Below are 27,718 nucleotides of genomic sequence, written 5' to 3' on the forward strand. Positions count from 1 at the left end.
ACTACATTTGTTAATACCTTTAGTGACTTTGCAGATTTGGATTAATGATTATATTTCTAATCAACACTTAAATAAGACTGTACTGTAAGTAATCTACTTATTACCATAGACATTTTAACTACTTATACTTTAGGTTTTTCTTTCTGTACCACTAAATACTTCTACTCCTCTACAATTCAAAGGAAAATATTCAGATTTTACTTTATTTTTCATCTCTAGTTTTTCTTTTTAAGATTGTTTTAAATATGAAGTTCTGATGTGGATAACACTATACATTATAATGAAGTACCAAAATCAATGGGTGAATGTATAGATGTTTGGAATGCAGTAATAGTACTTTAAAGTAAAGGATCTGAATCGTCCTTCCACGGGGGACATGATGCTGTGTCAGCCGTACCTTGGTGTAGTACCCAGGATACATCTTCTCTGTGATCGGTGCGATGTACTCCAGCAGGAATTTGTGCCACTCCTTTTCAAAGTTGATTTGGTTCATGTGGATATCTATCGTCGGCACGTTCTCATAGCCGCCCTGGATTCTAACGTCCTGAGAGAGAAGGAAATAAAATAAGAGCCACCACATGACCTACAGCAAACACACATTATAGAGAATGGCTGCTCAATATGTCATCTCTATATCAAATAAGAACTGAACAAGAAGCATGCAGAGCTTACATATTATATTCTTTATATTAATAACATGAATCATCCATTTCATTAATACATACATAATGAAATAGTTTAACTTATTATTATTTTTAATTCCATTATTCATTATTAATTGAAGTAATTTCAATATAATAAATGACATGATATTAATGTTATTTGATATTTTACTGTTATCTACAGGAGGCTCAAAGGAGGGAATGTATCACCATATCTGACACCCTCCAATAACGTACCGTATTGTCTCCTCCTGACCACTTCCCAAAATGCTCCATTTCTTCAACAATGTGATCACAGGCGACATCGGAGAAAATCGGGAACCAGTAGACATCGGGACAGGGCTGAGGGACAGAGGACACTGGTTACCACAGGACATGTTCACCATGGCATCACAACATCTGTCCATGTCTTTCTATATGCAACTCCTTTTATAAATGAGAAGCAGACACATGTGTTTTACTAGATCATGTGTAACCATGGCATCCTGCAGCTGGCGGAGCACTCACAGTCTCGATCAGCTTGTCTCTCATGATGTAGGTGTAGTTCTCATGGATGTAGCGCTCCTGCCAGTCCTGAAGGAGACAAACATAGAGCACAAACTGAATGACTTTGGCTTCCCACAATGAAATGAAAACACCATGGAGTGCGATATCAACGCTTAACTCTATTTCGATGCTTAATAAGCAGGACTGTAGAACAATGCGGAAGTGAAATCGGAGCACTGTTAATTTAATACTGGGTTAAAAGCATTGGCACAATGTTATTTAACAACAGAATCCCCCTTGACAATGAATGAAGTCATCTTTATCTTTGTTGTATTTCTAGAAATGCTTGTGGAGGAGAGTAAGTGTGAAATGACAAGTTTCACTTTGGGTCAAATTTGTAACGATACACTTCATGACATGACAGGTACATTTAGCTTGATACTTGAATATGCTTTAAGGCCCCCGCAGTTGGCCCCCGGGCTTTAGTTAGGACCCCCCTGGTTTATCCACACAATGACCTAATGAAGGCCAACCAAGAACCCCCCTCATCACATCTTATAATATGAACAGTCTCACCACTGGGTTTTCAAAGATCTGCCACAGGTCGTTATGGAGATGGCTGGTCTGGTAGGTCTCTATTGACACGATGCGACCAAAAGTCTGCATGTTGGTCACAAACATGAAGACTCCCTGAGAGAAAGAAGAGCATCAGATCAGATATTTGACATCGTGTTTTTGAACGAGACCTTAGACCAAACAGATGACAGAATAAGCAGAACATTTTGAACAAAGTGAAATGATGAAAGGATGTAGTTCTTGCATAAATGTACTACTACTGTTGTTAGTGTATAAAGAATGTTGTCAGTGTCTCTCACGGACCTGCTTGCGGATGTTGTGGCAGAAGGCCATGTCGGGGTCTAAGATGTCTGAGTTGAACAGATCGAAGTCAGTGAGCTCAGACCGGAGCAGACTGGCCTTCAGCAGGTACACACTGGACACATACGGGACATTCCACACACCCCTGGAAACAAGAACATCTTAGACGAAGTGCGAACCGACACAGGAGGTCTAACAGCAGGAACACACTGTGTTTCACTGAGAGAGAACCAGGCCTGAATGAGAGACAGCTTATAGAATATGATATGCTATTTAAGTGTGTTTGCTGATCTGCTCCTGTTTTCACTTGTTGTTGATGCAACTCCAACACTTCCTGTGTTTGTCACCTCCTTTCATTTGACAGGAAGTGTTGGATTAAACCAGGGGTGTCAAACTCAATTTCATCACGGGCTACATTCGCATAATGGTTGCACTCAAAGGGCCGGTTGTAACTTTAAGACTAAAATACATATATAAATATGTAATATATATATAAAATAATGTATTATATTATAATCATTCTTCTGCATTGGATTATTGTCGGATAGGGTAATAACTTCATAATTAACTCGGTCTGAAAGCAAAGGTCTAGGGCAAATAATTGCAAGTCTCTTCAGTGAGAATGTCACAAAATGATTTTAAAAGACACTTTGAAAAGAAAAGTCAATTCTGAGAAAAGGGCATATTTAGAAGAAAAAAAGTCAAATCTGAGAAAAAAGTCAAATTTGAGATGCATTGTGCTCCATGGCAACGGGCTTCTGTAAATCGCCATGTAACCGTAAAACAAACATATTATATTCTTTGCAAGCTCTTGTGGGGCCACATCAAATGAAGTCGCGGGCCGGATTTGGCCCCCGGGCCTTGAGTTTGACACCCCTGGAATAAACAGTAACTGTAAAAAAGGTGAAATGAGACAATTGGATATATTTAGAAAAGTCGTGAGCTATAATTACAAGTTAAATTACATATTCCTATTAAAAATAACCAAATGTGAAATATATATATATAATTTATTCATTCAAAAAAATGTTTAGGCATCACTACTTTTAGCTTTGATTGCATTTGGTGAAGCACTGCAGTTTTCTACAACGATATGTCAGCTCTATGTTCTATTCTATATCAAAGAACTCATTTTACAATCAAAGAGATATTTAAGCATCTTACACTCTGCGTCCTTGCACTATGTCCACGTAGTCCTCAGACCTGGCGTAGTAGCCCTCTGCACTGAGGGCCCCCCAGAAGTTGCTCCACAGTCGGCCAGGGCGAGTTATCATCGGGGCCACAAAGGGACTAAAGAACAATTCAAGTGTTGCTATATGAATACATCCAATCAAATACTAATATTAGAAACGTGCAAATAAAAAAGAGATTTACTCTCCAAAGGCATCAGCGAGCACAGGATCATTGTTTACAGTTGAATATAAATAAAGTATACTTGCAGGTTTTGTTCAATGAGAATTTTGAGTGTGTTTTCGTTCTTTAAGACCACTTCAATGTCCAAGGTGAAGAAATAGTCACAGCCCTCGTCTTTCCGGCACACATCGCTGGAAGGTAGAAGATACATATGTTGCGTGAACACATACTCTGTCAGACACCACACGTTCCTGCAGTACTAACAGATCAATGCGCACATCCAAAATACAAAGATCACGTTCTGCCCAGAGGGGGGCGGTCAGTGAATGACTGCAGAGAGTTTTTAAATGTTTCTTTTAGATATAAATACTACAAGGTTTGCATGGTAAACCAAGAACATATCAAACACACACACCATTTGTGTTAATCATTCAAGTATGGGTGCGCTTGTATTTGTCAATATTGCTTTGGAAGGTTCCTCACGGAGTGAAATGACCCAGAAGTTCCTCCGTGTCAGCCACGATAAGAGCTGTTCGTATTCTCTAGATCAGAGGTTTTCAAAGTGTGAGGCGTGCCTCCCCTGGGGGGCGCCAGAGAGGCTCACCTTCCCACACTTTGAAAACCCCTGCTCTCGATCAGGGGTTCCCAACCTTTTTCACCCAGAGCCCCCCCAAATGACTCCTGTTGGAATTTGAATGAAGAAATTAAAGGACGGCGCAAGTGGAAACAATTCACAAAGGGATTAAACTGTTTAAAACACATGCTCAAAGTAAACCGGGATTTGCCGATGTGTTTATGTGGATTCAAAAGTCGTAAATAATCTACAAAATGGAGGAGACCGATCTGATCGGAGCAACTGTGACAAATAATCCAACTGAAACCGGCACTTTACGCGCAGAAGAAACATTTCTATTAAAGAAAAAATTATACATTTCTGTCTTTTTATGCCTTTATTAGCTACTAACTTGAAATTGTATGCATCATATTTATTTCAAATTTCGAAGAACAGGACACTTCAAAATAATAGACTATGCCTAATAAAAAAATGGTAATATGGTGGCATAGGCCTGTATAAAACAAAAATAAAAAACTCTCATATTAAGCAGGTAAATGAAATGCTTGTCTGCCATGGAACAGGTAGCAGAGAGAAGACGAGGTTCAAGTGGTTCATTAATGTGAACCTTGGGCTTGAATGTCCGGTGTAATGTGAGTGACAGCCAGTCTAAAGTCGTTGTGAACGTCCAGTGTGTTGCGTGCTTTTGTTTTAATGGCAACAAGCGCGCTGAAGGCTGTTTCTGATAGATATGTCGTACTGAATGGGAGTATAATCCTGGTCGTGGCATGCAGTGTGAGCTTTGGAGCGAGGCTTGGTCCTTTGACAATCCAAAACGTTTTAAATCCTTTTTCCTGGAAGTATTTCTTTGACAGCGAGTCAGCTTGGATGCCGGTGTGCTCATCTTCGCAATCCAGGTATTCCACATCCTCAACTTTGGCAATAAAGGGATCTAAAACCCACAATTCCTTGGAGACGTACTCGTCTATGTCAGCGAACCGTGATTTCATATGAAGCTTAGCGCAAGTTCAAGAAGGAAGACCATACCCCCTGGTTTTACACGTCACTGCAAGCTCTTCTCCCATTAAGTAATCAGGGGCGGTACTCCCCAGCTAGCAATCATTGCACCTGCTAAACCCTTTAAATCTGCTCTTCCCTCTCTGTCAGTTGTCATTTCAGGTGTCAACGCACAAGTGTACGCGTCACGGTGTTCATGGTTAAGACAAGCAGCAGCAGGGCTTTGTCCCAGCTGAGGGCTTCGTTCCAGCTCCAGGCATTTATTCATCAGCTCCGCAGTATCGCGGATTAAGCTACAGGCGGCGTTCCCCAGTCGGGTAGCGGGTCAGCCGGCCGTCCCGCAAGCCCGGACGCGGGAGGAAAAGACAAGGAAATCGGGCTCCATGGAAGTTCCTCCGGCCTAATGGGAATGGCTACTTCACGCAAACAACTGACGTACGCTTCAGTCTCTTGAGAAGGCATCACTGGCATCAGGGCCGCCTAATGCGGCGCTTCCGGCTTCACGCGGAACGGGTCCTCATCACATGCGGAGTTTTACCCATTCTGGCTTCAACTACAACCCCTCCTGCAGGCAGGCAGGGCTTAAGCTATCCCATTGAAGCTATTCCTCCTGCGCTCACTTCAACAGGCGTCAGGGTAACGTTGGCAAAGGCAGTTGCAACAAATTCACGAGATGTTTTGTATATTGTTACGACATTTGGGTCATGCAGAGTGAGATCGCTACCCTTAAGAGAGGGGTGTGGCGTGTGCATGTGTGCATGGGCATGGTATGAGCGAGCGGGATACATGTTTTCTAGAAATAAACGAGGCAGCAGAAAAAAGGAAGGTCTGTGATCTTGCGAAATCTATCTTGCGAAACAGGAGAGCTAAATAATGCAAAGACCTCCCAAGAAGAGCTCGCCTCTCTCCATTATTTCCGATAAAATGAGTTATTGAACCAGAAGAGTGTTGCTTCTGCCCTGGGAGAGGACAGAGAGTCACCCCCCCCCCCCCCCCGTTTCCTCGACTACGGTCTGGGAGCCGACAGGAAGTTCAACACTATGCATTGCTACCTCTAGTCAGGGTTAAGGTGAGCTTCAGGCAGTGTTGGGGGTAACGTGCTACAGTATGGAGTTTCAGTAACGTATTACTTGCATTACTAATGCAGTCGGGTAATTACTCATTACAATGCTCAGTAACTAAACGCAGGTTCAAGCTTCAACACAGCGTTTCCTGAAATGAATGGCGTTTCGTAGGGCTTCTTTTCCTCAATGAACAAGTCGCTGCACATTATCCTGTTTATGACCAGATACTAAATAAATTAGGAATTCACTCCCAATATTAATTTAATTGACTAAATGATCGGTTTTCTCTTTTTCTTCTCCACTAAGAAAATTCCGTTTCTTGGTGCACCAACGGCTAGATCTGCGACAACAACATCTCCTGGGCAGCAAGGCAAGTTTATTTATATAGCACTTTCAATACAAGGCAATTCAAATTGCTTTAAAAAATGAAAGACATTAAGAAATGGCATTTAAAATCAGTCATTTAAAAGGAAGCTAATAAAATAAACATTAAAAGAAAAAGTACATGGATCAAAGTACAGTGCAGTCTAAGATATGAATAGTTCAATTAAAAGCAGCGACAAAAGAAAAGTCTTCAGCCTGGATGTAAAAGTAGTCAGAGTTGCAGCGACTAAGGGTGCAAAAACTAATCGACTAATCGATCAAATCGATTACCAAATTAGTTGCAACTAATTCAGTCGTCGATTCATTGTGACGTCAGCAGTGTGTTTACGTGCGTAAGCTCCAACGTTATTGGTCTTTTTATCAGTACCGGAGACATTTATAAATATATGTCATGTTTATTGCTACAAAACAAAAAACATTATATCGCAGTCTAGTGTCACAACTCGTTCTAATATGCAAAGGACAAACAAATGCGCCTATGATGTATTTTCGATAAGATGAGATCTCTCTCCCCCATCGCGAGGGGACGGGGCAGTTTACACACACAGCTGCTACATGCAGTGGAGCACACTGCGGAGGTGGCGGAGAGAACGCGCTCCGAGGCGTGGTTAACTTCACCCGCTTCGACGTGGAGAATGCTCGTTGCCAAAGTGCAATAAGAGTTTATCATGTAAGGGCGTAACACGAGCACTTTGTCTAAACATTTAGCAAAAGTGCTCCACATCCAGACGGAGGAATGCACCGGGTTCCACTGTCTTTCTAGCAGCTCCGTAGCTCCATTCACGAGTAACGTTCCCACGTCAGATGTTATGTATGCTAGCAGCAACACACAGAGTAACTACATTATACAAACTCGGTTAATGATTAGAGGTAACTGAGTATTTATTAGTTTCAATTTCAGCTTTTCTGTTTACAGCCTGTCGACAGATTACTTAATACAATTCGGTAAATGCTCAGGGCAATCTCGATGACAAGGTCAATGTTCCCCCCTTTCTACGCACGGAGATAATGTAATCTAATAGCGTGCAGGCCAAGGCTGGCTCTTCAAAGCAGATATTACGACGCGCTTTAATGTTCCCATCATCGTTCAGCGGAACTCTTTCAGCCTTAAGTCAAGTAGGAGAAACTATGCGTGCACCGGCTATTCGGGTAATAATATTAATAGCGTCTCTCCCCAGTTCAAATCACCCACTGCTCAGGGAGATCTCCTAATGCGTTGCCTTCACGCATCTAGCGTTCAAATACAACATTAGTAAACTACAACTCCGCTCAACTGGGAAAAGAGAAGAAGAAACAGAAGAGACTCCTCCAGGAGCACAGCGTTCCTAATCATGAGGAACTACAGGCCCAGTCTCACACCGGAGTTCCTAGCCATCATATCAAGCTCATGGTATTATCGTTCCTCTAACCAACTGCGTGCATCCACATAAACGTCTTCAACGACAGTTGCTCTTCCTCACTGGGCAACCGTACTTTGCATGCGGATTCTTCGGCACGCATAATCTCCCGTTTCCTGGACGTGGCATCCGCCGGCCTCACGACGACCGTGTTTTCCCCGACTTAAGGACGTGCACTGCACATCCTCCGTTTTGGGGGGGATATCTGCATGAGATCATTCAGATTTCCACTATTTCTACACATTTATTATCACACTTGCTGGAACTAACACTAGCGTCCCTCCATCATCCTCACTTCAGATGATAGAAGACAGTCTTAATCACTCAATCAGCTCATCAGCATCTATGACTCATCCCGGCACACTTAACGCTAATTAAGATATACTATATCATGGGTCATGTCTCAGTATTTAACCAAGTGTACGTATTTTCTGCGTGCATCCGGCACTTCATTCATATTCTCGGGTTCATGCTCACTTGGCTCGTGGTAAACCAGGTTACGATATTCATGCATCACCGTACTCAAGCTAACAGCTCTCGGGCATTATATCGTCTACATCTCCCTCTTCACCGGACATCGGCTCGTGCCGCCAATCAAGATCTCTTCAGTTTACCTATGGTAAATATGCATATAACTGGTGGTGGCGTCTAATAGCATATCAGGGCTTTCGTTCAGACAGGTGCAGCCATTCAAGGCATATCTCCCTCCTCCCTGCCAACTCGGACGGTGGTTCTCCTCCGCCTTCATATCCCACATTCGCCCGGACATCCGTGCGTGCTGGCCATCCAAGGTCCGAACACTAAACGGTATTTATACATACAACTGGTGGTGGTCTTAGCAAGTCAGCACATGTACGTGTCACCGTGTTCATGTTTAAACACTTCATATCGTCGTGACCTTCAGGTTCGCTCGTATTGAATCCTGCCGCGCAGGTTGCGGCCAGTGGGTCCGCATTATGTTTAAACCCTGCACGTGCAGGGCGAGTAGGTCAGTGTTATGTTTAACCCTGTGTGTACAGGTTGCGGCCTATGGGTCAGCATTTGTTTAACCCTGTGTGTGCAGGTTGCGGCCTATGGGTCAGCATTTGTTTAACCCTGTGTGTACAGGTTGCGGCCTATGGGTCAGCATTTGTTTAACCCTGCGTGTGCAGGTTGCGGCCTATGGGTCAGCATTTGTTTAACCCTGTGTGTACAGGTTGCGGCCTATGGGTCAGCATTTTGTTTAACCCTGTGTGTACAGGTTGCGGCCTATGGGTCAGCTTTTGTTTAACCCTGTGTGTACAGGTTGCGGCCAGCGGGTCAGCGTCATGTTTAACCCTGCGCGTGCAGGTTGCGGCCGGTGGGTCAGCGTCATGTTTAACCCTGCGCGTGCAGGTTGCGGCCATTGGGTCAGCATCGTCTAATCCAACATGCAGGCGCTAAGCATGGTTGGCGTTCACATTAACCCTACAGTTATTCCGACAATCTCATCATGTCCCTGTGTTATCTCATTTCATCCACAGATCTCCTCAATCAGCCAGCAAGGTAAGAAATGCTTCACATCTCAGCACTTCTTACTTCTCTTCTCTTTGGGGGTTCATCGGAGCGGTTTTCCCCTCCTGAATGATATCCTACAAACCGGGGCCTAATCTCCAAACATCAGTTGATTCATTGTTGTAATCTGTCAATCATAATTTTCTATACCACGTGTCCGGTATTAAACATGTATTTCATACATCACGTCTCTCATGAATGAAATGAAGCTTAGCGCAAGTTCAAGAAGGAAGACCATACCCCCTGGTGTTACACGTCACTGCAAGCTCTTCTCCCATTAAGTAATCAGGGGCGGTACTCCCCAGCTAGCAATCATTGCACCTGCTAAACCCTTTAAATCTGCTCTTCCCTCTCTGTCAGTTGTCATTTCAGGTGTCAACGCACAACCCGCCTCCACCCCTTCGCCTCCTGTCTCCTAATTCAGGGCCAAGCTAATCCTTCTTCCTCCAGACCAGACCGAACCATTATCACCACCACCAGTGTCTAGACCCCGGGGGGTTCATCGGAGCGGTTTTCCCCTCCTGAATGATATCCTACAAACCGGGGCCTAATCTCCAAACATCAGTTGATTCATTGTTGTAATCTGTCAATCATAATTTTCTATACCACGTGTCCGGTATTAAACATGTATTTCATACATCACGTCTCTCATGATTGAACTCCTTTTGCAGTGCGTTCATATGGCGGATGAACTCGCGACGTACAGACACAGGCACCGTTTCAGGATTGTTTCAGCAGTAGTGGAAACTGTTGCAGCTCCCCCCTCTCCTTTCTCCCGACCCTGTACTCCAGTTTGCGCACAAATGCATCGAGCGCCTCTTTACATTGGAGAATGTTGGACTCCACGCCTTGCAGACGCTTGTTCGTTTCATTGTAGCTCTGAAGATGTCGGCCAGGTATGCTGTTTTAATCCAGAAAGACTCAGTCACTTGCTCTGACAGTGCGCGGTTACGAGTTTGTAGAAACTCTTCTATTTTTCTTTCAGTTCTACAAAGCGTGCCAGGCAGCACTCGGCCGCGTGAGAGCCAGCGCACCTCGGTGTGCAGGAGGAGGGTTTGGCGCGCTTCATCCTCGCACAAGTCTGCGAATAGACGCTTGTTGGTGGGGCGACCTTTGATGAAATTGACTATTTTGACTACAGTTGAGTGTTTCGCTGAGGTCTTCTGACAATTTCTTGCTGGCCAGCGCCTGGCGATGTATCACACAGTGAAATATTGTGCAGTGTGGGGCCTTTTCTTTCAAGCGACTGTTAGATCTTGTTTTTCCCCATCATTGAGGTAGCTCCGTCTGTGCAACATGCAACTAAATTCTCATAGGAAAGATTGAGGGATGAGAGGTAAGAATCCACTGCAGTAAAAATGTCCTCACCCCGGGTGGTAGTGGTAAGGTTGACTGACATAAGAATGTCCTGCTTCAAATCTTCCCCATCACATAAACGATCAGCACAGCCTCGTCTGCTACAGTTGTAGTTTCATCAAGTTGTCTGGCAAATGGCCCCTTTCCAAGCTTTCCAAGCAGCTGCAGCTGCAGTTACTTGCCATCTTGTCGATTCTGTCTTTCACCGTATTGTTTGACAGTGGTACAGTTTTTAGCTTCTCCACTACCTGCGGGCCGCACAGTTTCTCAACCATTTTAATGCAAGCTGGCTTAATGAGCTGCTCGCCAATGTTGCGCGGTTTCTTTGCCTTTGCTATTAAAAGTGCACAAAGAGGCCTCGGTGGCCTTCTGTGCATTGCTGCCAGCCCTAACAAACGCTGTTCTAATATCCATTGGCTTGTTTGCCTTTGCAAGCTGTTGTTTCTTTATGAAAAAGTCCCGATCACGCCCGACCGTTTCTGGGTGCATGGTCTGTTGGTGTCTCTTCATTTTGCAGGGTTTCATGCTGTCGTTGGCTAGCTTCTCTCTGCATATCACACACTCTGGGCGGGTTTTGTCCGTTCCCTTCATGAAACCTAAGTTAAGATAGCTCTCTTGGTAGGTCCTCATTTTCTTTTTGATTGCAGATGAGCTGTCATCTCCTTTACGTTTTTCAGACATTTGTATTCATCTTGGAAGTCGGTCGCTAGCAAGCACAGCAAACTGTTATTATTACGGAAGCTGACACAGTAACTTCAGCTTCGGCGCAAATCGGAGGAGTATCAGATTAATTTGTAGAATTTTCATTAAAATTCATTAATAAATTAATTTCTATATTTTATTGTAATGTAGAGACAAGGCTTTTAGCGACAATCATGCATTGCGTTACAATTATATGTAAAAAAAAAAAAGATTATATGTAAATCTTTTCTTTGTTTTAAAGTTTAAATATGATATTAGGCCTAAAATCATTTGAGGCCTGGCACCCTCCCTGCGATCTTTGGTGCCCCCCAGGTTGGGAAGCACTGCTCTAGATGATAGGAAAGGAGAAGATGCTTTGCAGCTAACCCTGCTGGCAAATCCTAAAGGAGTTGCTCAGTCTAATGGCGCGTTTCCACAGCAGCGGGTAGCCCCGTTTAAGCGTCCTTAACCGTCCTCAAGCGGCCAGGCCGGTTTTTGGTGGCGTTTCCATATAGCCTAGTACCGGCCAGCGGGTACTTTTTCCCTCTTTTTCCGGCCTCATAAAATCGTGGTTCCCTCAGACCAGGGCCAGGGCTGAACTAGTGACGTCAACACTCTCGACTGCTGATTGGTCAGAGAGAATCGTCACAAGATCGCGCGCGAGTTCATCCCTAGCGTCGCATATATATTTAGAAGCAAGCTTGCAGCATTTTTATAAACAGCATTTTGTAAACGGATGAGCTACAAAAATGGCTACTTCTAATAAGAAAAGCACACCGTGGTCGACCGAGGAGGTGACGACGTTCCTACATCTCATTGGGGATGATCAAATCCAGCGGGAGCTCGACGGAACAACTCGAAATGTGAACAAAAACAAAGCCGATCGCCCCGCCTACACTGCTTCGCTACCCCAGGTCCTAAACTGTAATGGAAATGCGCCACGGCCTGGGCCGGCCAGCGAGGCAGCCCGAGGCCTGAGCGAGGACGCTTAGGGACGCTTAAACGGGGCTACCCCGCTGCAGTGGAAACGCGCCATAAGTGCAGTTGGATCCTCTCAGCACAGCAGTCTCTTTCCCTAAGTCCGGATAATAGAGAAATACTCAAGATGTGTCATACAGCTGAATGTATGGAACTCACATGGCCAGGTTGCGGGAGGCAGCAGTGTCCATCTCCTCCTCAGGCCCGCTCACTCTGACATCCTGATAAAGGCTCCCATGATCCTTCAGGAAAAGGCTGACCTGACTCTCATGATGAGCTTCCTGGAGTGAGAGTAAAACAGATAGAAAAGGAAGTACAGGGAAGAAATCTGGGATATGTGGACTTCATTGTTAGCTACAGCAGAGATGTAACAATGACACTGTTTTGAGCAGGAAGTTAGGGTTAAGATGTATTATGTCCTCCTGTTACCTGGTTGTGGATGAAGAGTTTCAGTCTGTTCTTGGGGTACTGGAGCTTCAGGAAGCGTTCAAAGAACACCGTAACAAAAGGGGTGGGCTTCTGAATGAAGATGCCGATAAGCACCAGTGGGTACTCACTCTCCTGTTGGATATAAACAGAGAAAAGGCTTAATACTTCCATTTGGCCGCAGACAAAACAGCCTTTTATTCAATGTGGCACATCTGGAACATACAAGATATAATGAAGAAGCCTGTGGACTGACCTGAAGACCTTCCAGTGGGAGGAGCCCCTCATTACACGCTGTGCATCCCGTCTCAAACGTCCATATGTTGGGGATATAGTTCCCCAGGTAGTTGATCTGGAGCTGGAATAGAAATCACATCTCTATAAAACATCCATTATGTATTAGAAGAAAAAGAAAGTCATTTTGTTTTATTCTTGGCATAAGAATGACTGTGTTTGGTTAGCAGTGGTGTATGCGAACAAAGAGCACAGTCATTCACATCAAACAGAGATGTTATCTTGTTCTGTGTGCAAAGCTGATATTTGCTATCCAGCTTTGTTTTGGTTGCTCATTCAGAAATCTCAGGACACTTCAAGACCAGACAGTTCCAATCAAATGGCTATAGACAGAACGTATCTGCGTGTTTAGGCTGAGATGCACATTCCTATTGTTATATGCAGTTGCAGGAAGTCAACAGTTTGATGGGGTGTTGATCTGCTTTGAAGTGTTTGTTACTGACAGACTGCAGAATGAAATCACCATTCTTCCCTCTGGATGAACCAATCCTGCAGTGGTTCCATTCAAACCAATACATTTACCCAAGTATTGTACTTAAGTAAGATAAGATAAGACTTTATTTGTCCCGAGGGAAATTGTTGTTCCAGAGTTACAATAAACACAGCAGCATAATAATAAAAGTAACAATTATAATAATAAAACGGTATACTAACAACGTAGTCAAAAGAGCAAATGAAACAACTACAACAAACATATGGGTCAAATAACAGTATTGTAATAGTGCAAAAGTGGCAGATTGGTCATTTGCTAGTTAATACTGGTTCTTTACTTGATTATTTCCAAATTGATCATATTTTGTATTTCTACTTCACTACATTTTGTAGGAAAATAGTGTAATTTTTCTCCACTACATTTCTTTAACACTTGTAGTTAATAGCTACTTTTTCCCTTTAAAAACACCTGACATGGTGTTGTGGTACTGTACTGCTCATATACCCAGTATGTATGTATTTACAACATTTGAAAGCTCTGAAATGTATTTCTAAGCGATACAAACACAATAATATAAAATTATATTACAATATAATACTTTGAAAAGAGTCATAGTGCATCATGGGTACAGCTAAGTACAGCTGATACAGTATATTAGCTGATTGCTGATAATACTTCTGTTCTTCTACTAAGGTAGCATTTTGAATTCAGGACTTTTACTTGTAATGGGGTATCTCTACTTTTACTTCAGTAAAGGATCTTAGTACTTCTTTAGCAATCCTGACACATGAGGAAGAGTGTGATGTGTCAGACTCTGCTGCCTGAAGACACCTGCACCACCTGCTGACCCTCCAGCAGTCCCCCTGGGGGTTAACCTCACTGGGCTGCTGTATTTATCATGTGAGGGTCCCGGTGTTGGACAGGTCCATATTAACAGTCTGTGGTCAGTACCTTGGTTGGTCCGTTCCCATGGACGACCACAGGTAGGGTGTCATACAGAACATTCCTGGCACGTACACGTCCATCCTCAAACTTCAGCACCACCTCACCTGGAGAGACACACACACACACATACACTAAAGTTCTTTATTCTGCATTTCATAGGCAAAGATCACACTGTAGTGGTCAACAACACTATGTGTGTTTGAGTAAGTAATTACGTAGAAAAACTATAAAGTCAGCAAGTTCTTTAACTAAGAGGCAACATTATTATCGGCCAATATTCACTCTTAATAGTTTGATCGGTGCTCTCTATAAAGGTCGATCAGGAGAGCTGGATCTGATCGATATGGACATAAACGCGAGTGAAGTGTAACCGGACGCGAGAGAGAGATCAGATCAGCTGCTGAGTCTGATGGAGACACGCAGCTCTGCATGATCACCTGAAGCTCCGCCCTCTGTTTAGCGAGCTGACCGGACTGCGCAAAATGCGTACATGAAGTGTCATGAACGCAATAAATCATACCCTCGTGGGGGCGCGCTCATGTGATTGGCTTAGAATGAAGGAGACATCTGATTGGCTATAGATAGAACAAATTACAAGTACGAATCGGGTGAGCGTCAGGGGAGTCTCAAAAAACCCACACACGAATACACAGCGATCCGTGCACAGAAAGCGGTTTGTGTTTGCAGGTTCAGAGGATTTAAACGGAAAACAAATATGTGAGGCTCAAAAATACATATGTAAAACTTTTTTCTGTATTTGGATTTGGACATTATCTATGAAGAAAAAAGATTCTGCAATATCATTTATAACAACCATCAGGCGGGAATAGCACATCTTGTCAATGCAAAAAGAAAATAGCACCAGTATAATCAATATTCAACCTGAGATTCCACTGACCAGAGAACACACAAAGGATCATGAGATCTCGGCATTACACATAAAACAAATAGCATCATTACAATCAACATTTGCCTGATGAAAGAAAACAAATCCCATCACAGTTCAGTTTTGTGCATTCATCTTCAAGAAGATGAGCATATCTGCTCTCTGGATCCAAACGGGCCCTTTCACAGCGTAGGATATCACCTGCTGAACTGAACACTCTCTCGCTTGGCACGCTGCTTCCCTGAACACAAAGGTACTTGGTTGCCATACGAGACAGGTTGGATGTGTTGTCGCCTTTCCCAGAAATAAACTTCTTGCAGTGGTTACAGACCCCACCATGCAGACTGGCAGTGGTTACAGACCCCACCATGCAGACTGGCAGTGGTTACAGACCCCACCATGCAGACTGGCAGTGGTTACAGACCCCACTATGCAGACTGGCAGTGGTTACAGACCCCACCATGCAGACTGGCAGTGGTTACAGACCCCACCATGCAGACTGGCAGTGGTTACAGACCCCACCATGCAGACTGGCAGTGGTTACAGACCCCACCATGCAGACTGGCAGTGGTTACAGACCCCACCATGCAGACTGGCAGTGGTTACAGACCCCACCATGCAGACTGGCAGTGGTTACAGACCCCACCATGCAGACTGGCAGTGGTTACAGACCCCACCATGCAGACTGGCAGTGGCAGCTCCAGAGTATTTGTGTTGGGTAATCTATAGTAGGGCTAACCCATACAGTGGTGGGGCTCAAATCAGTATTTGCAATGTAATTACATACAAGCTCCCCTTGACAGTGAAACGCCACGCGTGAGGTTTAGATTATTTCCCTGTCTCAATCCAAATTGAACTGTATAAAATAAAAAGGCACATTTGTCTTGTTGTAAATAAAAAGGGCGACCTGGAGCCAATCCTGCAATTTCCCCACAGTTGAAAGAGTTGACATGCTGAAAACCCAACCCCCGCAGGGGGGTCTGGGGGGATTCTCCCCTAGGAGATTTTTTGAAATACTAACATAAAATACACATTCTGGTTGTCGAGACAAAAGTCAAAAAGTAATATCTGTGAAAAACGGACTAATAAATAATTATGTGTTTTCATTTAGAGTATTATTATTATTATTATTATTATTATTATTATTATTATTATTATTATTATTATTATTATTATTATTATAGTATTGTTCAATACCAGGAGAGGGTATTTGTTTTATTTTGGATAGCGTAGGCTACTTTTCAGAAGCGAGCTGTAGAAAAAATATGAATGCCGCTTCCGGCAACACGGCTACAAAAGAGGTGTAGTTTGTGATGGCCGGTCTCTTGTTCTCAAAGCCACGGAGAGAGAACCAGGCGACAGTGTGTGTGAGGCTCCGGAGACGCCGTTGGTAGGTTTATTGTGTTTATGTATGTGACGAAGTTAACTTTGTCACTGATGGCTTCGGGCCTTGCATATGTGCACATGTTTATACAGTTTATATTATTGATTGATGTAGTGTTTATTGTATTTTATTTTGAAATGTGTTCCCCTTTCCCATGTCTGTTGCCATTGATTGTGTGCACCTGGTGCTCTGTGGTGTCTCCTCCCCCCTCACCTGTGTCCTGTTGGGTTGGGCATTTAGGCTCTGGGGTTTTGCTGTTTGGGAGAGAGTGTGTGTGAGATCTTTGTGGCTGCAGGCTGTGGTCAGGGAGAAACAGCAGGATTGAGGCTGTGTGTCATGTGTTCCTGACTTAATAAATGCCCACACCGGGTTGTATTTTGGACGTTCTGCCTCTGCCTCCTTGCTTGGTCGGGCCGCTCAATTGTCAGCTTCACAATTGGTGTCAGAAGTGGGATTGACCAAGTGAGGAGGAGAATAACCACAAGTTTGAGGAACTAACGGAGATGATGATGTTACTCATACAGTCTCAGGCAGCCGGAGAGCAGCAGTTTTTACGGATACAGCAACAGGTATCTGAGATAGAAGAGGAACGGAGACTCCGGAGGCAAGACGGCAGATTGGCTGAGGAGCTCGACCGCATCAACGTCCGGTATGGGGACCGGACCCAAAGAGGGGAAAAAGTGATGCAGCAGATTAAAGAGTACCGCATGGAGCTTCGGGAGCAGGACCGTAGAAAACAACAGGAGGAATAAACATATAAGCGGGAGGAGCTGGTAAAAATCCTGGAGGAGAATAACCGCCAGATGGAGAGGGAATTTGAGCGAGCGGCCGCTAAGAAGCTGGAGAACGTGAACATCAGCCTGCAGCGTCACCTGCAGCGCAGCATGGAGGAGAAGGAGGAGCGCGAGAGGGAGCTCATCCAGATGAAGCAGCAGATAGCCTTTCTGATGCAACTGCAGCGGTCCCGGGCGGATCCCGCTCAGCTAGAGAGGCCGCAGTCCCGGCTCTCTAAGAAGAAACTGGCAGAGGAGGAGCGGGTGAAAATGGCTGAGAAAATCAGTCAGGAGAAACAGCAGGAGCGCCGAGAGAGGAAGAATCAGATCCCGAAGAGGAAGAAAGGGAAGCTTCCTGTCGACTTCACGGCCCCCTCTGAGAAAACCCTGCTGCACAAGGGGAAGCAGGTTGTTGCCGTGGGGATAGACGTCCCAAAGGTAACCATTTCAGACGCTGAAGCAGACAGTACAGCTGAGACAGAGAAGCTCCTGGTTGATGAGCGTGTTAGGAAGGGGTACGATGAGGATCCGGTGCAGAGGCCGCTGAGGCTGGAGAAGGTCAGAGCCACTCCGCAGCACATAGAGGAGTCCAGGAAACACCGGGCGGAGTGGAGACCCATGGAGGAAAGCAAAATGGCCAAGGCCAGAGAGAGATGCAACCATGCGCATCGCGCGGTGGTCCCTTGCCTTGTAGCCATCCAACTTTGCGGTTAAGTACCGGCCAGGGAAGTAAAACCGGGTGGCTGACTGGTTGTCTCGAAGCCGAGACTGTTAAGACACTGTGCTTCCTGGGGAGAGGGGTAAGGAAATGTGACGAAGGTAACTTTGTCACTGATGGCTTCGGGCCTTGCATATGTGCACATGTTTATACAGTTTATATTATTGATTGATGTAGTGTTTATTGTATTTTATTTTGAAATGTGTTCCCCTTTCCCATGTCTGTTGCCATTGATTGTGTGCACCTGGTGCTCTGTGGTGTCTCCTCCCCCCTCACCTGTGTCCTGTTGGGTTGGGCATTTAGGCTCTGGGGTTTTGCTGTTTGGGAGAGAGTGTGTGTGAGATCTTTGTGGCTGCAGGCTGTGGTCAGGGAGAAACAGTAGGATTGAGGCTGTGTGTCATATGTTCCTGACTTAATAAATGCCCACACCGGGTTGTATTTTGGACGTTCTGCCTCTGCCTCCTTGCTTGGTCGGGCCGCTCAATTGTCAGCTTCACAATGTACTTGATCTGTTGCCGCAATTTGCGAGAGTGCTGTTGCGCAATCAACTGGTTTTTTTACGCAGCGTGGTCTGCCTGTGCTCCGTTTGTTTTCTGTGTAATTTAGACAGCGCAGGTGTTCAGATGAGGTTTTCTCTGGTGCTTGTTTCCAAGTGGAGATAAACACTCCTATTAATTCATTTAAGTTAATGATGTGGTTTTAAAGTAACAATTTATCCTTTCACAAGAACGGTGAGCAAAAATCCCAGAACCACACGGGGGGACCTAGTCAATGACCTGCAGAGAGCTGGGACCAAAGTAACAAAGGCTACCATCAGTAACACACTACGCCGCCAGGGACTCAAATCCTGCAGTGCTTAAGCCAGTACATGTCCAGGCCTGTCTGAAGTTTGCTAGAGAGCATTTAGATGATCCAGAAGAGGATTGGGAGAATGTCATATGGTCAGATGAAACCAAAATAGAACTTTTTGGTAAAAACTCAACTAGACGTGTTTGGAGGAGAATGAATGCTGAGTTGCATCCAAAGAACACCATACCTACTGTGAAACATGGGGGTGGAAACATCATGCTTTGGGGCTGTTTTTCTGCAAAGGGACCAGGACGACTGATCCGTGTAAAGGAAAGAATGAATGGGGCCATGTATCGTGAGATTTTGAGTGACAACCTCCTTCCATCAGCAAGGGCATTGAAGATGAAACGTGGCTGGGTCTTTCAGCATGACAATGATCCCAAACACACCGCCCGGGCAACGAAGGAGTGGCTTCATAAGAAGCCTTTCAAGGTCCTGGAGTGGCCTAGCCAGTCTCCAGATCTCAACCCCATAGAAAATCTTTGGAGGGAGTTAAAAGTCCGTGTTGCCCAGCGACAGCCCCAAAACATCACTGCTCTAGAGGAGATCTGCATGGAGGAATGGGCCAAAATACCAGCAACAGTGTGTGAAAACCTTGTGAAGACTTACAGAAAACGTTTGACCTCTGTCATTGCCAACAAAGGGTATATAACAAAGTATTGAGATGAACTTTTGTTATTTCCACCATAATTTGCAAATAAATTCTTTAAAAATCAGACAATGTGATTTTCTGGATTTTTTTTTTCTCATTTTGTCTCTCATAGTTGATGTATACCTAGGATGAAAATTACAGGCCTCATCTTTTTAAGTGGGAGAACTTGCACAATTGGTGGCTGACTAAATACTTTTTTGCCCCACTGTATATTTAAAAACGCACCTCTCACATCATTTTCTTCATTTGTAATTATAGATCTCTCTCTGTGTATGTCCAATGTATGAGTCATCAAAAAGAGACAGAGCGAGCAGCTGTTAACAGAAGAGTTTATAGAGGGGGTTTTGGGAGCCATGCCCGTAGACCATGCTGTCACATCCGTCTCTCAGTGAACTAACACATTCCTTCATGGCCTCAGAGAAGAGAAATGCTGCACACACTGCAGAGGGCTCCGCTCCTGCCCAAACTTGCAGCTCTGCCTGAACGGTATATTAAACCAGGTTTATTAGAAGATATGTGAGGTATTGTGTTAGCATTTAGCAGGGTTTTCCCACAGATCTGAAATATACTTGGGGGGGTGGTGGTAGCTCACCTGAGCTGAGGTTAATTTTTTTTAATAAAAAAACCTAAATGAGTTGCGAAATATACTTGGGCGGGCCGTTAATATACCTGGGTGGCCCGCCCAAGTATAGTCTATGTGTGGGAAACCCTGGTATTGTTTGTTAATGACAGCAATGTGTTAAATATAGTAGATACAAGCCACAAATAAACAATGTGCTGTGAATACAGTAGGTATTATGTGTTATTAAAACATATCTCCTAGTTGAATGAGCATAGTTTCACCCAAACGTCTTTCTCTTCCTTTACTGTACACAAGGTCTTAACTGTAACCATGTGTTATGTATGCCTTGTTACCATATCATTTCTTAAAATGAAAAGAAAATCTAGAAAACAGAATCTGCCATTAACAATTTTAACATTTAACAACAGAGACCAGTGAAACAAAGCAGGGCACTCACCGAGGGCTCCATGGAGGTTCTGGAACATTCTGCATTTGTTGTCCACTGTGATATTTATGGATTTCTGAAATGTGGAAACACAGCTTTAATGTACAAATAATATCTAAAAGCATAAATTCCCAAAACTTAAGTATGAAATATAAGCTGAAGGTGCAGCCTGCACAAAAATTCAAGGCTGGGTAAAAAAACATTTAGGGGGGGGGCTGACTTATATTGAGCTGACAGGGTAAATTCAGTATAAGAAGTCATGTCATACTCAGCATAATTCTGAAGAAACACTGAAACTGTTCCCATCACTACATCATTGCAGTCACTTCTTCTCTGTTTGCTCTCAACCTGCAGTTCTTCAAATGAAAAGCCTGACAGGAAATGAGTGACTATGCCTGATGAGCTACTTACTGAAAGACATTTTTTTTTTGTCTCAATACAGCCACTTCACAAGGCTGAAAACATTGCAAAGTGGAACTATTAATACATATTTTTTATCAGAATGATTGTGTAGGGCACAAGTATTGCAGGGTATATGCAGGAATCCTGAAGTTAAATGTAATACATTTTAAGACCTTTTTTAAGACCCTTTCCATACATTTTAAGACCTCATCACCACTTTGAGTTTTAACCGGTTACATTGGCGACACACTTTACCATATACAGTATTGAGTGTAAGATAGCACAACTAAACAGCTTGTGATAGAACAAAGCACAAGAGAATGAATTGTGTGACCAACCCAATGCAAGGTGTATTAGAAAAAGAAACCATTAGAAAGTAGTATTTGATTTAGGCATTGTTCCCAAGAGATGCAAACTTGCATTTCCCCATAACGATGTTGTTTAACAACCGGCGTAAACGGCCCTTTGCGCGCTATCAAGCAGTGAGCGTGCGATGTCCTGTTCAGATGACATCAAACCCAACGGGATGCCATAAATAAACTACACAGAATCACACTACACACCTACGCAATGATTACATTCAGGCAGACTGTAGAATACAACCTCTTTGGACCATTTATATACTTATTGAAAACAAGCTACAACATGTAATACCTTGGAAAATGCCGTTTAATACTTTTTAATAGCCTTAATCTTTGCTAAATTGATTTATCAACTTTTAATACTTTTTAAGACCCCGCGGACACGCTGTATTGGGACAAATTGATTGATGTTTTAGCAACATTGTTTTTAAAACTTTCATGCCACAAACCGCATTTGGATTTAGTGATTTGGAAATGCCAAAATAAGATCAAATACAAGGGAAATGATAAATACATGCCTCAAATAAAAGCCTGGTTCTGTCTTAAATGGAGGCACATTCTATTAAAGACTTCTATTGTTCATGATCAAATGTGTTAAGTACCCTTTTCGCAGGATCGATGTAGATGTTGGTGAAGAACAGCTGGTCACTGTCACTGTCCTCTCCCTTCCAGTCAGCAACCATCTCTCTGATGCTAGGAAGGTAGCCAATGAAACCTGAGGACAGAAACATACCCAGAGGAAACAGACAGGAAGTGAGAAAAAACGATGGAAGTGGAAACCTGTTTATCCAACATGTTTTTTTTCCATATTCATGCAAATGTACCATTTTGTCTACATTCAGGTACATCAAGGAAAAAGTGATGTCAACTGTTTCTAATGGACACGACTAATGACTCCTGCCAGCTTCAGTTGCTGGGCTCAGCTCAGAGCTGCCTGCTGCTTCTCTGCTATAAGAAGAAACGACCAAATCCTGCCTAAACCAAAACTGTCCAGTCACACCAGCGGATGGTAAACATTAACGTTTTAAAGGAGGGTGTAATGGGCAACATGTTCATCACTTGTAAGATATTACAAATCATACGTAGCTTTGTGTTTGAGATGTAAAGGAATAGGCCAGAGAGATGCGGGATGATTTGGGTATATGATCATGTTCACTCAGTGGTGCTCTGTCACTTTGCCTATAGTTATAAGCAGGATACAGTATATTTGTCCCCTAATGTCAAGTATTGATACACTTAAGTGTTGCAAATGTACTTTTTGTAATACTGTATCGGTTGTCCAGAACAGTGTTAATATTTTATTATTGGTTCAAATTTTAATTAATTTAGTTACCTTAAGACTTCAGCAAAAGCCTTTTCTCTTAGGCACTACATCCCCTTGCTTACAGCAACCCAAAATAAATGTAATTGTAACCACTGTATTATGACTCGTATTGTAGGAGTGGGGGGAATCATGTTATAATCAAGGTTTATTTCTTCTAAGATGGTGAATCGATAGAAAACTTCCAAAAGTTAATTAAAAAAAACTTGTTTCTCCAAAAGCAGTAAGATATTGCTAATGATGGACATAAATCCTACACACCACTTTCATACAAGGGACACTATACCAGCTATAAACCCATTCACTATCTCCCTCCAGCTCCCCTTACCTCACATTAGCAGGAGTCTGTCCCCCAAAAAATAAACCTGCCTTCCACTCCACCCCCATTACAGCAACAAACCTCTCTATTCAGGAGGAGGACGTTAAAAGACTGAACCCCCGCAAAGCAGCTGGTTCAGACTGTCTGAACCAGCTGCAACCGACCACTGTTTTGATCTTGTTACAGAGTATTCTGTGCATGTGCTGTTATACCTCTGCTGTTAAAAAGGGTAAGCTCAAGCCCTAAGAGGTGGGAGAAGTACTCAGATCTTGTACTTGAGTAAAAGTAGACGTACCAGAGTGTAGGAATACTCAGTTACAAGTAAAAGTTCAAAAGGTTACTTAAGCAAAAGTACATAAGTATTGGCATCAAAATATTCTAAGTACCAAAAGTAAAAGTAGTCATTGTGCAGATTGGTCCATTTCTGGTTACTTCCTACCTCTGCAAGCCCCGGTCAAAATGAAGCCTCAATATCACAATACTAATTTTCTAATAATCACTCTATTATGATTATCAGGGACTTCATTCCCCTGCCTCATCTTGATGCTGTGAGTAAGCATCTCCTGAAAGGACAAATTCAGGAAAAAAACTGACATTTACAAAAATGTCCACCCAATGTGAGAGCCTGACAGGGCCGGTCTACGTACCTCCTGAGCCTAGGAACCGGTTGCCCTCGGTGACGTGGGGGTGTTTGTCCTCCAGGTGTCTGTCGGGCCAGATCAGGCTCTCGGAGGAGAACACCACCTTGTGTTTGGCCTGCTGGAACTTCTTGAGCAGCTCTTTGGGACCCGAGGAGAAGACCACGTCGTAGCTGTGTGAAACAGGGAGGGAAGATAGAAACACTTTGAGAATTACGATGCCAGTGGTTACGTTCATTTAAAAAAATGTGGTTGGGTTGATTGAGTTTTTACTGCAACTCCCACTTATATGATTATTACTAATCATGATTAGGACTAATTTAAAGGCTGCATTACAGATAGTTTAATTTGAGGAATTTGCTGATTTTCTTAAACATCCAGAAGTGAGATGAGCATGTAGCTACCGATTACATTAAACAGGTTTACATCATCAGAATACAACAAAAGATAACTTTGTTGTTGCTCCTCTTCTCACGCGGAAAAATACATAATCAGACTTTTGCATTTCTTAAAAGTGGGGATAACTAGCAGGATGACAATGTTAGTAAAACCCCCAAAAGATCACATAGTGTTTGTTGTAAAGGATCAGATGTTGTCTCTTCTCTGTCAGCTGTACTGTTCTGTAGGATAATACTTTAAGTGTGAATCTAATCTTCTACTGCCTGAATCTGCTTTATGGTTTTCACTTTCTTTGCTTCATTTGTCAGCTCAGATTGTATTTCTGCTTTTTTAAACTGTAGTATGTGCTCATGTGCTCAGTGTTGGTGGAAAGGCTGCTGCCGGAATATGCTTCATGAAACGCAGCTTTTACTATAGATAACATCATTTTTGATCCTAAATATCTTGGTTTCTTCTTTCCAAAGGTCACATTGTTCTGTTGTTTTACATAATACACTTAAGTATAAAACATATATTTTTTATATTTCATATTGACATAATCCAAAAGTAATGGAAAAGTAATCAGATTACATTACTTTTATATTTTGACACTCAGATTAAGTTACTGATTACATTGTTTACAGTTAATAAGTAAGTGTAACGGAATACAATTTTAAAGTAATCCTCCCAACCCTGTATACATATATATATATATTAGGGCTGTCAAACGATTAAAAATTGTAATCGTTTGACAGCCCTAATATATATATATATGTATACTGTATATATAAATGTGTATATATATATATATGTATGTATACTGTATATATATATATATATATATATATATATATATATGTATGTATACTGTATATATATCACTGAATAACAATCATATAAAAATGTAAATGTGTGGATGTGCTGGATCTATATCTTGATGACTAGCAGTCTGTGAAGAATCTGCAGCTACATGAAGGCTCTTGTCTCTGAGCTATGTCTGTGGATATCTGAATATCTCACTCTCTTATCTTTTCTTTCTGAGAATGATGTGTGTGTGGGTATTTGAAGATATCAATCTCAGAGAGAAAACAAATATTTTAGAGATGTTTGCCTACTCAGAGGCAACGGAATGCAAACAATTACAAAGTAAGAATGAGATCTTACAGATACAGTCGCTATATCATTTTTGTAATTATTATACTTTTTGTCTCTGTCTGAACATCTTTGAGTTTGAGATGTTCAGATTGATATCTGTTGCAAATGTATTATCTTTTTGATTTACACACGGCATCTATTGCACGTCTGTCCGTCCTGGGAGAGGGATCCCTCCTCTGTTGCTCTCCCTGAGGTTTCTCCCATGTTCCCTTTAAACTGTGGGTTTTCTCTGGAAGTGTTTCCTTGTACGATGTGAGGGTCTAAGGACAGAGGGTCTAAGGACAGAGGGTCTCAGGACAGAGGGTGTCGTATTGTCATACTGATATTCTGTACACACTGTGAAGACCACTGAGACAAATGTAACATTTGTGATATTGGGCTATATAAATAAACATTGATTGATTGATTGATTGATTGATTGATATCATATTGTATATAACGTGCATTATAACGTATTCATAACCACAGAACAGTAACACATTGTCAGTTGTAAACAGGGGCGGACTGGGGGGAAAAAGTGGCCCGGGGATTAATTGACAGACAGGCCCACTTAATGCGCTGAATGTATCGGCCGGCCGGCGACGAAAGTATGTTTCTTAACAAAAAAACCTATGCGTTTTATGTTATTTTGGATAATTATTTGAATCATAGTAATCACATTACGTGAGCCCTTGAGTTGCCTAGAGCAAAATAGTTACAGCATATATTTAGTGATTTTAATGTTAACAGATCATTGATGCAATAAAATGTTGACCCAATTTGCCTGACTCCTCCTGGAAGACTTTTTTTTTTTTAAATGTTGAAGTTAAAAGCATCAATCTGGTGCACTTTGAGAGCAAAATTAGGGACTAAATCTATGGATACATCTCTCAACACCATATGAAACAGAACTGTAAACAGATTTACTTTTTCTTTCAACATTTATTTGAACAGCAAGTGGAGGCAAAAGTGACTGCACCCAACACAATAAACCTGCTAGCTAACTAGCCTAAACTCAGTAACAGAATGTGGGCAACACGTTCTTCTCCACAGCCGCGCCTCTGAGTCAGACGTCACTTCCCCCTTTTCTATCCTACGGGTACAGCCACTCCCCCTGAACCCCGTTTCCCTGCCAAAAAAAGGGAGTGGCCGGAACACTTACAAATGTGGGCTGGTAGGATTTTGGCAAAACAAAATTACATTTAAATGTTTTATTTTTTAAATTTTTTTATTTGTTTGGCCCTCCGGCCCACGCACAGCACCGGCCCACATTTGAATCTGAGTGTTTGCCTGTGGTAAAGACACTGTACCTGTCAGTAAAAAGGATGATTGTGTCTTCATTCTTCATTTCCTGCAGAGCCTCTTTCAGCAGTCGTACCTTCTGGCCCCCTCCTGTAGCCGACATGTAGTCACCTGCCCTCCATTTTTCACGCCGACCAAGAACCTTATAACATACACACATTTACTGATAAGATGAATTCCTAAATGCCTTAGCCTACTTTCTGCTCCAAAAGAAAAAATATGACTTATTTTTTCGACAAAAGTCTCAAATGTAAAAACAAGGATATCATTAAAGTTTACAAATAGAGAGGGTTTACATGGCTAGACAGGATGGAAGGAGCTTGACGCAGCCACAGGGGGTTCCTACCTTGACAGTGTAGTTAAAATGTTTAGCCGACACCAAGAAACGCTTGAAGCCTTCAGTGTCTTGGGTTGCAATGGTCACGATGAGAAGTTTCTCTAGAAGACATCACATTTTAAAGAAAATTAGAAAGGTGAAACAAATGCCTATTTTTTTCTCACAGGCTTCACTGAAAAATAAATTCAAGAACATTTACTTTTTTGATATTGTGGAGCAAATAACGAATGAAAATTCACTAATAAATGTTTAAATAATCCATTTTTAAAAGCAGGCACACTTGTTATAAGCACTGTGTATCTGTGAGTGAGGAGGGTTAGTGTGGAGGCAGAGGCAGAGGATGAGATTTGTAAATCTATAATATAATACCAATGTGTTTAAGATTACATTGAGCACAACATAATTAACCGGATGCACAAAAAGCTTTAAAAAAACGTAATGATGCCTTCAGAGTGCAGCAGATGGATGCATTTATCTGTAACACATTTAGGCTATAAAACTTTATTTCTGGGGAGCCAAAATGGGTCCACCCACAAGGGTCTCTCAGAATCCTGGGAGCTGCATGTCTGCACATAATGTTTGCTATTGTCTGATATTGTGTTCTCCTACTAGGCCATTTATTGTAGACTACTGTGTCCTATTTAATGTCTGTTCAATTCCGGAGGGAGAAGGTGCTGGAAAGCACTGCTATTATTTAAAAGTCAACTTTTTCTGAATACATTCTACAGTAATGTCTTATATAAACCAGAGGGTTTTAAGCAGCAAAAACACATATATCTTCAAACTTTTTGAGACAAAGAAAAATCCAAAGTGTGTTC

At 42.6% G+C, this 27,718-nt stretch overlaps 1 protein-coding gene across 1 annotated transcript in view; it reads right to left on the reverse strand.

The window, feature by feature from the left end:
• LOC117547696 (procollagen-lysine,2-oxoglutarate 5-dioxygenase 1-like) overlaps positions 1-27,718 on the reverse strand; it is a 32,016-nt gene that overhangs the window by 3,549 nt on the left and 749 nt on the right. Inside the window, exons 2-17 of the mRNA XM_034218475.1 lie at positions 26,910-27,001; positions 26,572-26,705; positions 23,759-23,922; positions 22,074-22,186; positions 20,720-20,783; positions 14,445-14,542; positions 13,023-13,124; positions 12,770-12,901; positions 12,500-12,621; positions 3,464-3,568; positions 3,189-3,314; positions 2,028-2,169; positions 1,725-1,838; positions 1,170-1,235; positions 900-1,004; positions 398-544 (exon numbers count right to left, since the gene is read on the reverse strand). Coding sequence (XP_034074366.1) covers positions 398-544; positions 900-1,004; positions 1,170-1,235; positions 1,725-1,838; positions 2,028-2,169; positions 3,189-3,314; positions 3,464-3,568; positions 12,500-12,621; positions 12,770-12,901; positions 13,023-13,124; positions 14,445-14,542; positions 20,720-20,783; positions 22,074-22,186; positions 23,759-23,922; positions 26,572-26,705; positions 26,910-27,001 — 1,826 coding nt within the window. The remainder of the gene's footprint in view (positions 1-397; positions 545-899; positions 1,005-1,169; positions 1,236-1,724; positions 1,839-2,027; positions 2,170-3,188; positions 3,315-3,463; positions 3,569-12,499; positions 12,622-12,769; positions 12,902-13,022; positions 13,125-14,444; positions 14,543-20,719; positions 20,784-22,073; positions 22,187-23,758; positions 23,923-26,571; positions 26,706-26,909; positions 27,002-27,718) is intronic.

Source organism: Gymnodraco acuticeps, unplaced genomic scaffold, assembly GCF_902827175.1.
Source record: "Gymnodraco acuticeps unplaced genomic scaffold, fGymAcu1.1, whole genome shotgun sequence".
NCBI lineage: Eukaryota > Metazoa > Chordata > Actinopteri > Perciformes > Bathydraconidae > Gymnodraco > Gymnodraco acuticeps.